The 14,334-nt window shown below is 36.2% G+C and overlaps 1 protein-coding gene across 1 annotated transcript; it reads right to left on the reverse strand.

Moving 5' to 3' along the window:
* Positions 1–709: 709 nt before the first annotated feature.
* Positions 710–14,161, reverse strand: SCEL (sciellin). The gene is made up of 7 exons (XM_052785626.1): positions 14,085–14,161; positions 13,574–13,633; positions 11,989–12,078; positions 8,449–8,523; positions 7,055–7,163; positions 3,466–3,568; positions 710–2,427 (listed from the first exon to the last, which is right to left on the reverse strand). The coding sequence occupies exons 1-7, from the start codon at positions 14,159–14,161 to the stop codon at positions 2,411–2,413; spliced, it is 531 nt and encodes a 176-aa protein (XP_052641586.1). The 3' UTR covers positions 710–2,410.
* Between the last annotated feature and the right edge of the window lie 173 nt (positions 14,162–14,334).

Below are 14,334 nucleotides of genomic sequence, written 5' to 3' on the forward strand. Positions count from 1 at the left end.
TAGTGCATTATTGAAGATAACGTGTTCATTAAACCAGCTGCCAGCAAACTGTTCATTTGGATTGTTTCATGGAAGCACTACTCAAAGACAAATAAAACACCACATGCTAATGATATGCAAAAAGGACAAAAACCAATTAAGTTTTGATACATTGGTATTGAGATGTTAATATGATTTTTTTTAATGAGTACTGCCATGCCGGCTTTTATATGGTAAATATCAAGCATCACAAACCCGGTGTTTCTTTTCAGCAAACTTACAACGTATAATAAAAAAATAACAAAAAAACCACATGGCAAAATTACCAGAGCTGTTCAGCAAGGATGAATTAAGGAGCACAGAATTATTATTTATTGTTTCTTATTGCTACTTCTCTGTCAGTGAGAATTTAACTAGCAGATATTTGGATCTAGGGTTTGCTCCTGGTCTCTAGTGGAGTGAACTAAAACCTCTCATCCCCTCAAACACTAGGAAGTCCTGGATTCTAATGTGCTGGCTCAGGTGAACATCTAACATCTTCCATTGTAACTGAGCCTTAGCAATAACTGTTGGCTTCTGAACAGGACCAAATTTGTGACCCAAACATTAAAATTTCACCAGTACGTCTCTCCACCTGTTGTGCAAGTCTCATTGTTTCCCGGTGAAGCACAGGGTAATAACAAGTATAGTTTAACCAGAATATGTCATCAACAAGAGACACATACCAGGGAAAGCATCTATAATAACAGGTTTATTAAAGCTACTGCCATTAATTCATAAGAAATTTTCATAAAACTAACAAAACAAACTATCTACTATTTCATGTCTCCTTTGCATATCAGTCTGAACATCCTTTAAGCCAGGCAAGACAGATTACATCATTATTCAGCTACAGGCCCAATGGTTTAAATTACACAGACATCCATACCTCCTGTCTCCACTACTGAATGTGCAGATGAGGAGAGCAAGTTTGGCTGGGACAGCCATTCAACAGTCTAATATTAATCTATGGCTTTGGCACTTTTCACTTTTCTAAGCTCTTGCTCAGGTCCCGCAGCCTCTGAGCACTCTAACTCTGTCATGGTCATATCCAGGAAGTCCTTTTAAGCTGAGATGTCAGGTAATAAAATCAGTTCTGAATAACCATGATCTAAACAATCTCATGGCAGAGACTAGTAGTCAACACCTTTTTTTGTCCAGTAAACTACTGAACTATTTATTATTTTAGGCAAATATGCCAGGTAAATATTGAGTGTTGTGGAAACACATTGTAACAAAGCATGAGCTCTTCTTTCAGTTTGTATACTTTAATACACATATGATGTCCAAAAGGAAAAAAAATGCTTTCACTGTAGTCTCAAAGGAAGGAGTTTATCTATCATCTGACCTAATGTAGATGTCTAGAAACCTGAACTATTCACTCCAGGTTCCTTTGCAAACCATGGAAAGTAAGACATACATTCAGAGCATGCTTAACATCATGCTAAAATAGATGTTTGCAATCTGACCAATTGAATCACTTCCTAAAAATGTCTACTTCTCTATATGACTGTAAAGACAGAATAGATCAAGTAACTTAGAAGTAGATGTCTACACTGTAGATGTTTAAATTTAGGCAAGATGAATCCATCCAAGGCGTTTAGATACTAGTCAGTTTAATCAAGTAGGAAAGATAAATACAACAACATAATGTCACGCAAAGTATGTATTTCATGATTCATGGCAACTATTAAGTGTGCATTTCTGGGAAAAAAAAAGGTAATACAATAGTTACCAGAATTACAAACATGGAGTGTTAATTAAAATGCTCTAATGATTTTTGCCTAGAATCCCTCTGCAGTAATAGAGATGCATTTTCCAAAGATTATTTGTTCCATCTTAAAGTTACCATTTAAGTTACTTGGGAAGAATCTTCCTCTGGAGGTTGATCTCTCTCCTCAAAGGTGCAGAGTGAACCCACCTCACTCTGTGTGAAAATAGTAGTTTAAACTGAATAGCTGACTTTTAAATGACTAATCTTTGATGAGATTAATGGCATTCATGCTATTCAAAGATAACAGATCTTTATACCTGAGGAGATGTGTTTTCAGTAAAGAGAATATAGTCCCTTCAAAACATATGTGCAGGTATGTCCAGCTGTTCAGAAAATTTCAATAAATTATCGTTAGTTTTGCATACAGTTTAGCAGTTTCACAGATCTGATGAATATATTGAACAACATCTTGTTTTGTATCCTGGAATGTGTGTATGAAAGGGCATCTAAATTCTCATGAAATTAATTCCTTTGGAAACCATGCAGTAGGACTGCATTTAGAGTATTTGTTCCTAGCAATAAAAATGAATCACTTCCCATAGTAGTTTGAATTAACAGGCCAATACACCTAGCTAAACACTAGTGGAACTTCTTTATCATGCTTTCTGTATGTCAGAATTAGTAGATCCATTTTTCTGCAAGAGAGAAAAGATTGATCAGATATGCCAAGAAAATCAGTATTCTCTAAATGTCATACAAGGAAATTTTAGATCAATTTATTTTTTTAGAAAATCTGCTGAAGTCTGACTGTCCCATCTTGTTGTTTGCTGAAATAGTATATGTCAATTTATAATGCTTAATATACAGACAGTTGGTATGTCTTTCTACAGTTTTATAACTGTCACAGTGCCTTATTAATTTTATAATCTGATTAATTGTAAAATTCACTCTTTCCATCAAATTTTGCAGTGGAATAATACCACAAAGTATTTTAACAAAACAAATTGATTAATATAATTGTAGTTAACATGATCTTATCTCAGAAGTACATAGGTGAACACCAGCTTATCAGAATATTTAATCTACATTTCCATTTGTCTTTATTTGGTACAGAGGTACTGATTTATAGTATTATGAATTGATAGTTGCTGTGAACAGAGAAGACTTAAAATCTATCAACTTCTAGAAAAATTAATAGAACAAAAGCTGCATTCTTCACTGCCTTGCACATTTGTTTAACCACTGTGCTCCTCAGAAAGGTAAGAATGGTAGTCACAGTATAATATTTTCATTATGATTTAATAGATTTTGTATTTTCTCTTTATTGTTCACAATGACTACATTATGTGAAAATACCTCTGAACCCTGGCTTACTCCTTTCAGTAGAACAACCTGATTCTCAGATGGCCTTTCAATTTATTCTTGTCACTTTCAGGGCAAGATGCCCTTGCCTCACTATAGGTGTCTCTATTGACCACACAGGTAGGAGTCTACAGATTACAATGAGACCTTAAGAGATTTCCCTCACAGGTACAGAATAATTATTGTGTCTAGAACCTGCGGTTGCAGATCATCCTAGGCAACCCAGTCTTACTGAATGAAATACTTTGGAAAGGTTTAAGTACACAGAAATGAGCAAAAGCAATAGCTGTGTTGTAATATATTGAAGTTATTTGAATGAAGCTCTCTACGTTGTTTTTTGGATGTTCAGTAAAATACATCTTGAATCTTACCTTTAATTTTGGAATAGCAAGGCTCACAATGCACAGTTTGTCTGTAAATCCAGATGCTGTCTCCTGCTTTCAGATCTTCCAGTGGTCTTTTACATACTTCACACTTCAACGCACAAGTAAAATACAAGAAAAATTAAAATTAAACCCTTCTCTAATATTTATTCCCAGCATGCTGTCTTTCAGGAAGTAAGCAATGCCAGACCAGAATAGAAGTTATGACTACTGCAATATCATGAAATCTGAACTCTGAAAGAGTAGTTTTAATGAACAGTAAATTAAACAGCTCACCTTCAGACATCTAAAAATCAGATATCTAAGTCTCAACTGTTTCTCTAGGTTCTTATTATACTCGCCAACCCCTTTCTACCCCCAGACATTTCCAAAGGGTACTTTCTCTGCCTTAGCTTAGAAATTTATTCTCAAATAAGATTAATCACTCTTTTGAGATCCTTTTGTTTCTTCGTTGAGTACAGGAAGCATGATCAGACTTAATCATCCAACTCGGAGTAGGTCTTAAAGAATCTAAACCTGCTTATTTCAAAATCTTTTATGATACTTTATCTTAACTATGTCTGCCATTGTAGTGGGTTGACCCTGGCTGGATGCCAGGTGCCCACCAAAGCCACTCTATCACTCCCCCTTCTCAGCTGGACAGGGGGGAGAAAATATAACAAAAGGCTCGTGGGTCAAGATAAGGACAGTTTAATAAAGTGAAAGCCAAGGTCGCGCGCGAAAGCAAAGAAAAACAAATTATATTATTCTCTACTTCCCATCAGCAGGTGATGTCTAGCCACTTCCCGGGAAGCAGGGCTTCAGTACGCATAGTGGTTGCTCCGGAAGACAAAAATGCCCCCCTTCCGTCTCCCTTTACTTAGCTTTTATATCTGAGCTGACGTCATATGGTATGGAATATCTGTTTGGTTAGTTTAGGTCAGCTGTCCTGGTTATGTCCCCTCCCGAGATCTTGCCCTGCCCCAGCCTGCCATTGAGGGGGGGGCAAAAATGTTGGGAAGACAGCCTTGATGCTGTGCCAGCACTGCTCAGCAGTAGCCAAAACACTGGTGTGTTATCAACACCTTTCTAGCTACTGATGCAGAGCACAGTGCTATGAGGGCTGCTGTGGGGAGAATTAACTCCATCTCAGCCAGACCCAATACAACCATTATTGCAGAATCTGGACACTGCTTTCATAAATATCTTAATAAGCTAATTTTTGAGAGAGAGAAGCATCTCCCATATTTCGCATATGAAAACACACAGATACACACAGAGGTTGACTTCCCAAGATCACAAGGACAGCCTACAGTGGATCAAGGAGCAATGTAATTCGATCTATAAACCAGAATCTTGACACCCGCATCATCTCTTTTGCAATCTAATAAAAGAATAGCAAATTCTGGTTTCTTTGGATATTTTATCTTCTGATAAGTGAAAAATCAGCATTACTTTTACAGTGCAATTCAGTAACTGAATTGACAGCCATTCCAGAAAGGCTGTAAGCCTTTCCATAATTTTCACAATGGCTGTGTATTCAGATAAATTTGGACTGAAAGTCTTTATTAAAATTAAAAATTAACAGTCTTACCCAGAACATCTCTTTGCAGCTAAATGAATAAAGAAACTGTGTGATGTCAACACCATGGATTTAAAGGCAGTGTGAATTATTAGATCCAGGATGCAGACAATATGCAATTGCCTTGTTACATATGCTCACTAGGGCTAGTATGAAATTGCAACTGAGCACTCAGTATTGATAAGTATAACATGTTAAGAGTACTAAAGACCCTCACCCCCCACTCCCCAGTTTTACAGAACTATGTTTTTTCTATATCTTTTCTACATAAGCTGTTAGTATTAAGGTACTAATAAAAGAGTCTGCTCTTTTCACTCATTTTATGTTTCCTTGCATAAATCAGCAAAAGGATGGACATGTTTTCAAAACTTTGTTCACCAAGATTAGCTAGCATTTTTTATACAGAGAAAAAACCTACAATTTGGATTATGTGCTCGCTGAACTTTTGGTATATAACTTTACAAGGAAACAAAGACTTTATACTGCTGTCAGCTACATGCAAATCTCTAATGGATATAGGGTATTTGTAAGGAGCTAAATGAATATTAATGATGAGAAACTGCACTACTTAGCTAAATACATAACTACAAGCATGAACCACAGACCTACATTAGTTGTTTAATTTTTTTGCCAGTGCTTTCATAAATGTGTAGTTACACAAAACTTAAGCTGAATTTTGCTGGCCAGACAGGTCCCCACTTGGGAATAGGTAGCAAGAAAAATATAATTTAAAAAATAAGCTTAAATATTTAACAGATAGTTCAGCCAATACCTACATGTTAATACTCCTACTGCATAAAAAGCCCATTCCTCTCTATGGGGGTTGGTCTATCTAAAAAGAATGGGAACAAACCAGAGCTTGTATTTACTTGCAATAATAATATTGAGGAGGTATTATGTAGTGATTTCCATGGAATAAATTGCATTCTAGTGCTCAGAGAGCTCACAAAGTCCATGTGAGACAAAAAGCATACGTAACTTCCTACACATTAAGTACAACCTTACTGCTGTATTCTGCTTTGGGTTACTTTTTTTGCAGTAACTAGGTAAACTAGGTAAATGAATTGCTGTCAGAAGCAGAAGTAAAAACTATGCAATACTGGGCAGAAAAATGAGCTATGCTAATGTGATGATTTTGCCAAGTATTGTTTGTTAGAACAACAAACTATGTGTGGAGATGCAAGCAGAATTAAGACAAATGAGGCATAAAGAAAACAGATCAGAGGGCTGAGCACTGGTAGGTGTACCCTGAGAAAAGTTTAAGAGTGAGTTTTAGGCTGAGGCTTAGGCTTTGGAATGACAAGCAAAAAAAATGTCTTCTGTGCTTTCATTCTTCTTGGAAACAGGAAAAAAAATTACATAATTTTTAATAAATAAGACTGAGGCAAAGACATATCCGATTTCAACACTATTTTATCCTACAGCAGAAACTATCCATAAGACCCAAATTTTAACCAAATCTTTGATGCCAGTGGGTAAAATGATTTCACCTCTATGGCTTAAATACCTCTTACTAATGCCTTTAAGTGTGGCTTCTGCACAAGTCATGGTTTTAGATGTCACTTAATCAAGAACATCTACAAAACTTCATAAAAAAAGAAATAGCACAAAATTTTACAGTTTGAAGAAAGTGTAAGTAAGTAGGATATAATTCACTATATCAGACTGGAAGCATGTTTAATGAAAGCTTATAAATGTGTAGGACATTCAGGATACGTTCCACTGCATCCTTTATCTTTTTTGTGGTTGCAAGAGAGGAGAGGCAGGGAGAGGGAGAATAGAGGGGGGGGGAGAGAGAGAGAGAGAGAGAGATGGAAAGAAAGAAGAAGGAATTATCTAGGGGTGAGAGAGAGAGACTAGTATTTCCTACATTAATCTTCTCCTCCAGTGTGCAAGCCTTCCTCTTCTCCCAGGTGGAGAAGGCCTAAGGCCTAAATATTTGTTTATTGTATGTGTAATATAATGCAGGTATTACATTCAAATTATATTTCTTAGTAGCAGGTGAAATCTTCTTACCTTGAAGCAAGTCGAATGACAGCAAATTTGCAAGGCATCTAAGATCATTTTGGCATCTATACCCAAGGGCTTCCTGCAGTATGTACATATATCTTTTCCAATTATACTCCTGTGTATATAATATAACATCAGCTGTCAGAAAAAGAGCTACCATTGAAATCTCAAGGAGAAAATTGATAAGCTTAGTGCACTACATGGGAAAGACATTTGTATACTGTACAATGGCCATAAATGGAAAAATGTCATGTGTATATTCCCTCCATTCTAGTTGACAGGTGTAATATACATGCTCCTGTGATGGGCAAATTGCTGAGCATAATTGTCAAGTAGCAAATATACCTTGATAGAAAGAATGCTCTTCTCTGGTGAACTGAATGATTTCAAACAGTAAATGAGACACTGTATTAAGCTGCTGAATGTCTGGGAGCATGTATACTAAACGGGGATGAAGTGGAGGGTAATGATTTTAATGTTTTAATCACAAAAGTAAATTGGTAGTTGAATTTAAACTGCTGTCATTTGATCAGTCTGATAAAGAATTCCCCTCTATGTTGCAGAAGTGCCTGAAAACATTTTTAATTTTCTGCACTGCAGACAGAAATCCTGCCTTCATGGCAGTTATAGTGAACACATGTATAGAACAGCCTACCTAGTATTCATAACAATAATATTTTTAACAATTTTCTCAGATTTTTTTGCTTATGTGTTCTTATGTGACATCAATCTGTACTTCCTCTAGGTACAACTGTTGGTGTTGGTTTTGCACTACAAAATCAACTGGTCTTGCTCCTTTCTACTCGATGATAAAACTATTGTACCAATACTTAATAATTCCCAGAGTTCCTTATAGTTATGTTGGAAAGGATACAAGTTCTTCTGATTTGGTATTTCCAAGTAATGGGACTGTCCAAATTATCTGAACTGAAAATATTGGGTATGTTTAATTTTTTTTTTTCCCATGAGGTAAGATACTACTGATTGAGCAAATATCCTTATATTTGGGAATATCTTAACTGGTGTGAAAACATAAGAGTTTTTAACAGCATTGTCACGTGAACCTATTCCTCCACATCTGTACATAAAGTTGGTCATTACAGACACCATTCTCACAAAGGAAGGAAATTTTGCAGAGCCAACTCTATCACTTAAGGCGTTGGCTATTGTTTCTATAGATATTCTAAAATGTTAGCTGTGACAAGCCTAATGTAGTATTAGGCTGCTGAACTGTGGTAATGATTTGATGGCAAGATCCCACTGAAAGGGAGCGCTGTATGAAAAGCTGTCTGACGAGCCTAATGGTGACTTCCACTGCTCTCTTTTGTCTGAACACTTCAATGCTTATGCAAAATGTCTGTGTCCTTCGATACTCTACAATGTTATTAATGTGTACTTACCGATCAGAAGTAGAGTAAACAGTTTTGATAGTATTTCCAGTTATATTTTCTTCATAGGCACCATATGATGATTTGCTGTGAAGCAGTGAGTGCATAGCAATCACTAAACAGTACTTTTTATTTTTAAAGGCTTCACTACACTGATGATAATATGCAAATTAAACTAATGTAACAAGCTTTTAAAAAAAATCATCATACTTGGTGACGAGTTCTTTTTCTGTATTTTCACAACCATTAAGAAAAATATATCAAATAAAAAAGCATAAACTAGAAATATAGTGTCTTTAGACTGTGTTCTGTTGTTGAATGATTCTTCAACATTTCAAAATGAAATCCACAAGCCCATTGAAGAAAATCTACATGATGGTATTGGGTGTGCCTGTGCTGATATCCCAGCCTAAATGATACATATCAGGAAATGGTATTTCCATTTTTTCCTTTTTCCCCCTTCTTTCACTAGTCCTCAAAAAGCTGTCAAACAGCCAAACAACATGTCCCTGGAAGCAGAGTGAGAGTCTTTATAATACAGGCTGTTCAATGTGTGATATGTGTTTACTACAGTAACTGTATTGTTCCTTCTAGCAGAGTAGAAAGGAATATACTGAATTTAACTATAAGGGAAGTCAAATCTTCCTTTTTTAACAGTCCCAGTTCTAGTTACTTAACTGTCAGTTTTGTTTGTGCGGAAGGGATGAGCATGTATGTGACAGCTGAAGAAGTCATGTGCTATACATTTTGAACAGTTCTGAACTGATTTAATTATCCTATTCCTCCAGAAATGCATAAGCTATATGGTGTTTATTACATGTTTCGTATCGCTCTTGAATAATGTTTAGCAATGTTAGCAACAATTTTTTATAATCATATGTATCTGCAGAACATGTCTTTTTTTAAGGGAAAGTATAGCAGACTGGTAACATGCATATGTAACATGTTACACAGCGCAGATGATACACTTTTCTACATACCTGCCTTTTATAATGTGTATATATCTTATTAGATTTCTATTCAACACCAGAAATGTATTAAAATTGCACAAGTTTAAATGAGAAATGTTTTATTTATGTTTCATAGAACATAGCAATATGCTTTTATTTAATAGCAATGTAGCAAACCTGGGTTTGCTCACCACAGAGAAAGTATCTCCTCAAATGAACACCCAGTGCTCCATTTACATTTCAGGCAAGATGAAAGTAAGCTAACTAAGTAGGAAAGCAGACTGAAGCTAAGTGATCACCTTTTGAAAGAGTTTTTCTGGCTATTTTTGCCCTGGCCAAGCTAGGCACGTGCACAACACATGTTACAGGTTGGAGTATGTTGATGGTGCCTAAAGTCCCTTGCTATAGTGAAAAGTGGCATAGGAATATCACCTGTCTATTCCTATAAAGTATGGGCCTTTGTGTGCTTCTTTTTGTTGTTAAGCTTATTTTTCCCGAATCTTCCATTTAACTCATTGTATTTAGCTGCAGAATCTTAGTGCTGAGTCAGGTTGACATTTCAAATGATCTAGTTAAATCAGGGTTGAGATCAGGGCAAAGTGAGTACTGTGCATTGCACACTCAACATAATGGGGGTATTTAGATGTAGCATGTCACTTAATCAAATAACACTGAAAATAACACTGTTTATCTTACAGAACATTGTATAGAGAAAAATACTTTCCTCAAGTGTCCTAGTGTAGAGAACAGCGTCCGTTGGATTTTAATAACTGGCTAGAGTATTATGGTTGAAATACACAAACATATATACCGCATCTTTAAAAAAAAATATTATACTGTATAGAACAAAACCACGAAGCTACAGCAAAAATATTCCTGAAGCATCAGTTTCTAGTCTTGCCAACTGAAAGTGTGAGGAAACCCAGAACCTTTTCAAATAAATGCATAGTCTGACAGCTTGACAAGACACTAAGTTTAAACTGAGCCACAATGCAGCGCGAGAACTGTGTATCTGATCAAGTCCCTTCTTTCAGTTCATATCACCCACTCCTTTACTTGCTATTGTGTTACTTATTTATACAGAAAACTACTCAACAATAAATACTCTGTAGAACCTATTGCATAAACCCTGAAAGAATAACCTGCAAAGACCATTCATTTAGTAAGCTTTCATGAATTAAATTGGGATTAGAGCTTCAGGTAGGGGGCATACATTTTGTCAAGTGTAAGTTAACACTGCATATTGAAGCGCATTCTTTGCCCTGCCATTCTTGTATTATTGTACTGTATTTTAATTTTCAAAGATAATCAGAACATTACACCTCAGATAGTGTATGTCTGCAAAATGCTAATTAATTTTTGTGTTGAATATTCATTTTGAATCTTAAAGTTGTATGCTGTTTGGATTTTCTTTTCTTCTCCACCAATTCATGGCCTTGGCCTTCAAGGCCATGCAGAAGTTTCAGAATACCCAAGTTTCAACCACACTCGAACCTCCTACAGCAAATGTAAGAAAATGAGAGATCAAAGACTCTGTGCCCAGTCATACCCACACCAAGGCTTGGGTGTGCATAAGCTTAAGGATTGGGACATTGGCCATAGTTCCCATAAAGTACCAGACTGTGACTGCTATTTTCCCTATTAGTAAATCTGTTTCCCTATTAGAAGATTTCTCCTCTCCCTTCCAAGTCATCAGCCTTGATTCAGGCAGCTCACGACCACTATACAGCAATACAACACCTTACATATAGGACTATGTCTTTGAGCAATCCCATCTACATTAATATTTAATTAATCCCCATAGATGGGTGGGTTGGTACTGAAGAGAGGTTTTCCTAATCCAAAAAGGTCTTTCATTCAAGAATTACATATTATATTTTTTGTTGTCATGTTTCTTGAAAATACATTTTGACAGTGAAGAAAAAAATATTGTTTCCTTTGTTTCAATAGTTTCCTGTTACCAACAGACCTGGTATTTAGTTAGTTCTATTAAATATCCCTACACCACATTTTTTACTCAGATTTGCAATACATTTGCTTGTAGAGACAGAATCCAGATAGAGCAAGAGTATTGCAAGAGAAATGGTTTTTAAAAGTTTGTACCTGGTCAAAAAGTCAGAAACCCATGTTACAGTTTCAGTGATTGGTGTAGGAGACGATACGTGGGTCAGATTCATCCCATATAGTTTTAGGAACTTAACAAGGCACTTGAGTGAAGAGTGCAATGTTTTCCTTACAGCCTCGGAAAGAAATAAGCTCCCTGAGAGCATGGTGTACCTAACATGCAGGAGAAGCCTTTCCTCTATTGATTATATAAGAATTCTAGTTTAACTGCTTTCCTAAATTTCATGCCTCAGCTACATCTCTAGAGCTACACAGGATACGTCTCATTCTCCCCACTCTGTGCATTACAGCTATGCTTTGTGGGCTTCTATGGGTGGGATCCTGGAAGCAGAGTTTGGAAGGGCACTGGTATGATTCCAGAGACCAGTGTAAGGTTTCTAAACATCCCTGAAATTTCTTGCATAAAGATGGTTTCTCTTCAGTTTTTTGCAAGAAATGGCACTTTAGATGTTATGGTTCATTTAATTGTCCACAGTACCTGGTCTTTCTTTCACTGTCACTGGAGTAGTTTGTTTCTGGGAGATTATTTGGAGCCCTTGAAGGATTTGCGTATGCTTGCTCAGTTATCCTAAAAAAAGAAACCACACAACAAGAAAATAAACACCTTTTAGAAATAATTTTCAGCTACACAGCTTTTAGTTACACTTACAGACATAAATGTACAAGCTTGGGCTAGAAACAGTAGGTAAAAGAAATTTATCTTTTTCTTACTGTTGTTAAATTGTTGCTTGTGAAAAATAATGGAATCATTGACCTAAAATTATAAGTCCTCTAGTTTATGCTGGTAGATATATTCATATCAGAAACTTCATCTAACTTTAACAGAACTCTAGTTTCCTCAGAGTGCCCACTGAGGTTTTCAACTGTGCAGTAATGTCTCAGTGGTTGATAGCATTCTGCATTTTGTTGGCAGTATTCTATAATGTTTTATTCTTGTTTTTACTGTATTTTAGTTCCAAATTTTCTTTTTTTGTATAAACTACAGTTACGTTTTTATTTGAAATGACCAGCTAAACAGATAGGTAGACTCTTATTTCAAAAAGCAGGATTACAATTCCAGCAAAACCCTGTCTCCTGCAGTTTTCCCTGCCACAAACATGACATGCAACCAAACATAAAAATAAACCTTGTCAGACAAATTATAGGATTTAAGGAATAAGTGCTAATAATGTTTTTGATGATTTTACAAAACAGCTCAGACAAAGGCTGCTCTTGTTTGGTTCTGCCAAAGGTTATATTCTGAAACAACTTGATGATTATAAGCCTTAACTCTGGATGTTTGGGCTGCAGCTTGATTCATTTCAATGAGCTTGCCAAGGTCTGAAGCTTTGCTAAATGAACCTCGCTCAGTGCTGGTCACTGTTTTATATGCATAGCATGCTGCATGAAGCAGCACCCTTTATTGTGCTTGACTGGTAATCTGGCAGGCCCCCTTTCAGAACTAAAGAGAAACTCATTCACTGTAGATACTCAGTGTGTGCTTCTCTGGTCAGACTGTCAAGTGGGACTGCTAGGATAAAAATATTTTATATTAAAAAATAGCAAAACTCCTTATGTATACAGATAGTTGCTCTTCCTCTTCACTTAGAAATACAACTACATGGAAGACTCAAAAAGACACCATCAGAATGGTACCTAAAAGCATAATACTAACTTCACGTTAATTGACCAAAATGGTTCTTAGTTTTTGCAAATAATGAAACCTAGTAGCAGTGAAACTTTTAAACTAGGAATGCATTTACTTATAACTCTTTGAGATGCTAACAGCTGAGTTCACAAAATACCTAGATAAACACAAAAATACTTATGAGGATCTTATCACTAGGCATTTTCATTCACTACAAGACTAGGTTTGAGTCATTGCTTGTCATCAAAATACATGCAGCTATATTGTTGTATTTGGTTAATCAGGCACATTTTAGAAATAATACAGATATATTACGCAAGTTATGCAAGTTCTTCTTGCTTGTATAAGGAATTCACATTTTCTAGTACCACACTAACCAGCTACAACTCTTGATATTGGTTCTTTAAATTTTAGAGAACTATGGATTGAGTCTCACTGCTTTTTATTTTGGTCAGCAGCAGACTTTACTTCAGTGTGATCACCCAGGTCCTCAGCTCTGTGAAAGTGAGAAAGACCTCAGAATTAATCAAATTATTTGATTCAACCTAAACATATTAAATGAGTTGAATTATTTATGTTGAATGAGAAAAAAATTATATGGATCTCACAAGGAAGATTCCTGACTACATTGAGTATGTATCACAATTGTTTCATATCATAAGTGTTTAGTTAGTTATGAAGTAAGCGTTATCAGTTCAAACTTCAATATTTTTCAGTTTCTTTCCAGTGTGACAGTACAAAAGAATGACAAACTACTCAAAAATGCTAAGTTCATTACAGTATTGTAGGATAATTCAGGCTGGAATTCAGGGACCTCAGGAGATCTCTAGTCCAACCTCCTGGTCAAAGCAGCAGCAGCTCTGAGGTCAGACCAAGTTGCTCAGGGCTTTTTCTAGTTGGGTCTTGAAAAACTCCAAGGACAGAGATGACACAACTCTCCATGCAACCTGCTCCACTGCTGGACAGTCCTCCTTATATCCAGTCTGAATCTCTCTTGTTTCAATTTATGACCGCTGTGTCGCATTGTGTTGCCATGCCACAGGTGATGGGCCTGCCTACATCTTCTAAACTGACTATGGCTCTATCATTTTAACTTGATAATATAATTTCATTCAGTACAGGCACCAGCACCATGAGCTATGGAATGGCTGCCGAAGTGTGTTATTTGCTGTGTCGTTATATCCAGCCCAGGTTCCT

This window comes from Harpia harpyja, chromosome 4 (genome assembly GCF_026419915.1).
Source record: "Harpia harpyja isolate bHarHar1 chromosome 4, bHarHar1 primary haplotype, whole genome shotgun sequence".
Taxonomy (NCBI): domain Eukaryota; kingdom Metazoa; phylum Chordata; class Aves; order Accipitriformes; family Accipitridae; genus Harpia; species Harpia harpyja.

What these genes read in the sequence shown, in the direction of transcription:
- SCEL (XM_052785626.1), bottom strand. Translation starts at nt 14,161, where the DNA reads ATGCGACACAGCGGTCATAAATTGAAACAAGAGAGATTCAGACTGGAT. An exon ending in ACTGTCCAGCAGTGGAGCAG is followed by an intron (nt 13,634 to 14,084) that starts GTTGCATGGAGA and finishes TCACTTTCACAG; the next exon opens with AGCTGAGGACCTGGGTGATC. An exon ending in GCTGACCAAAATAAAAAGCA is followed by an intron (nt 12,079 to 13,573) that starts GTGAGACTCAAT and finishes TTCTTTTTTTAG; the next exon opens with GATAACTGAGCAAGCATACG.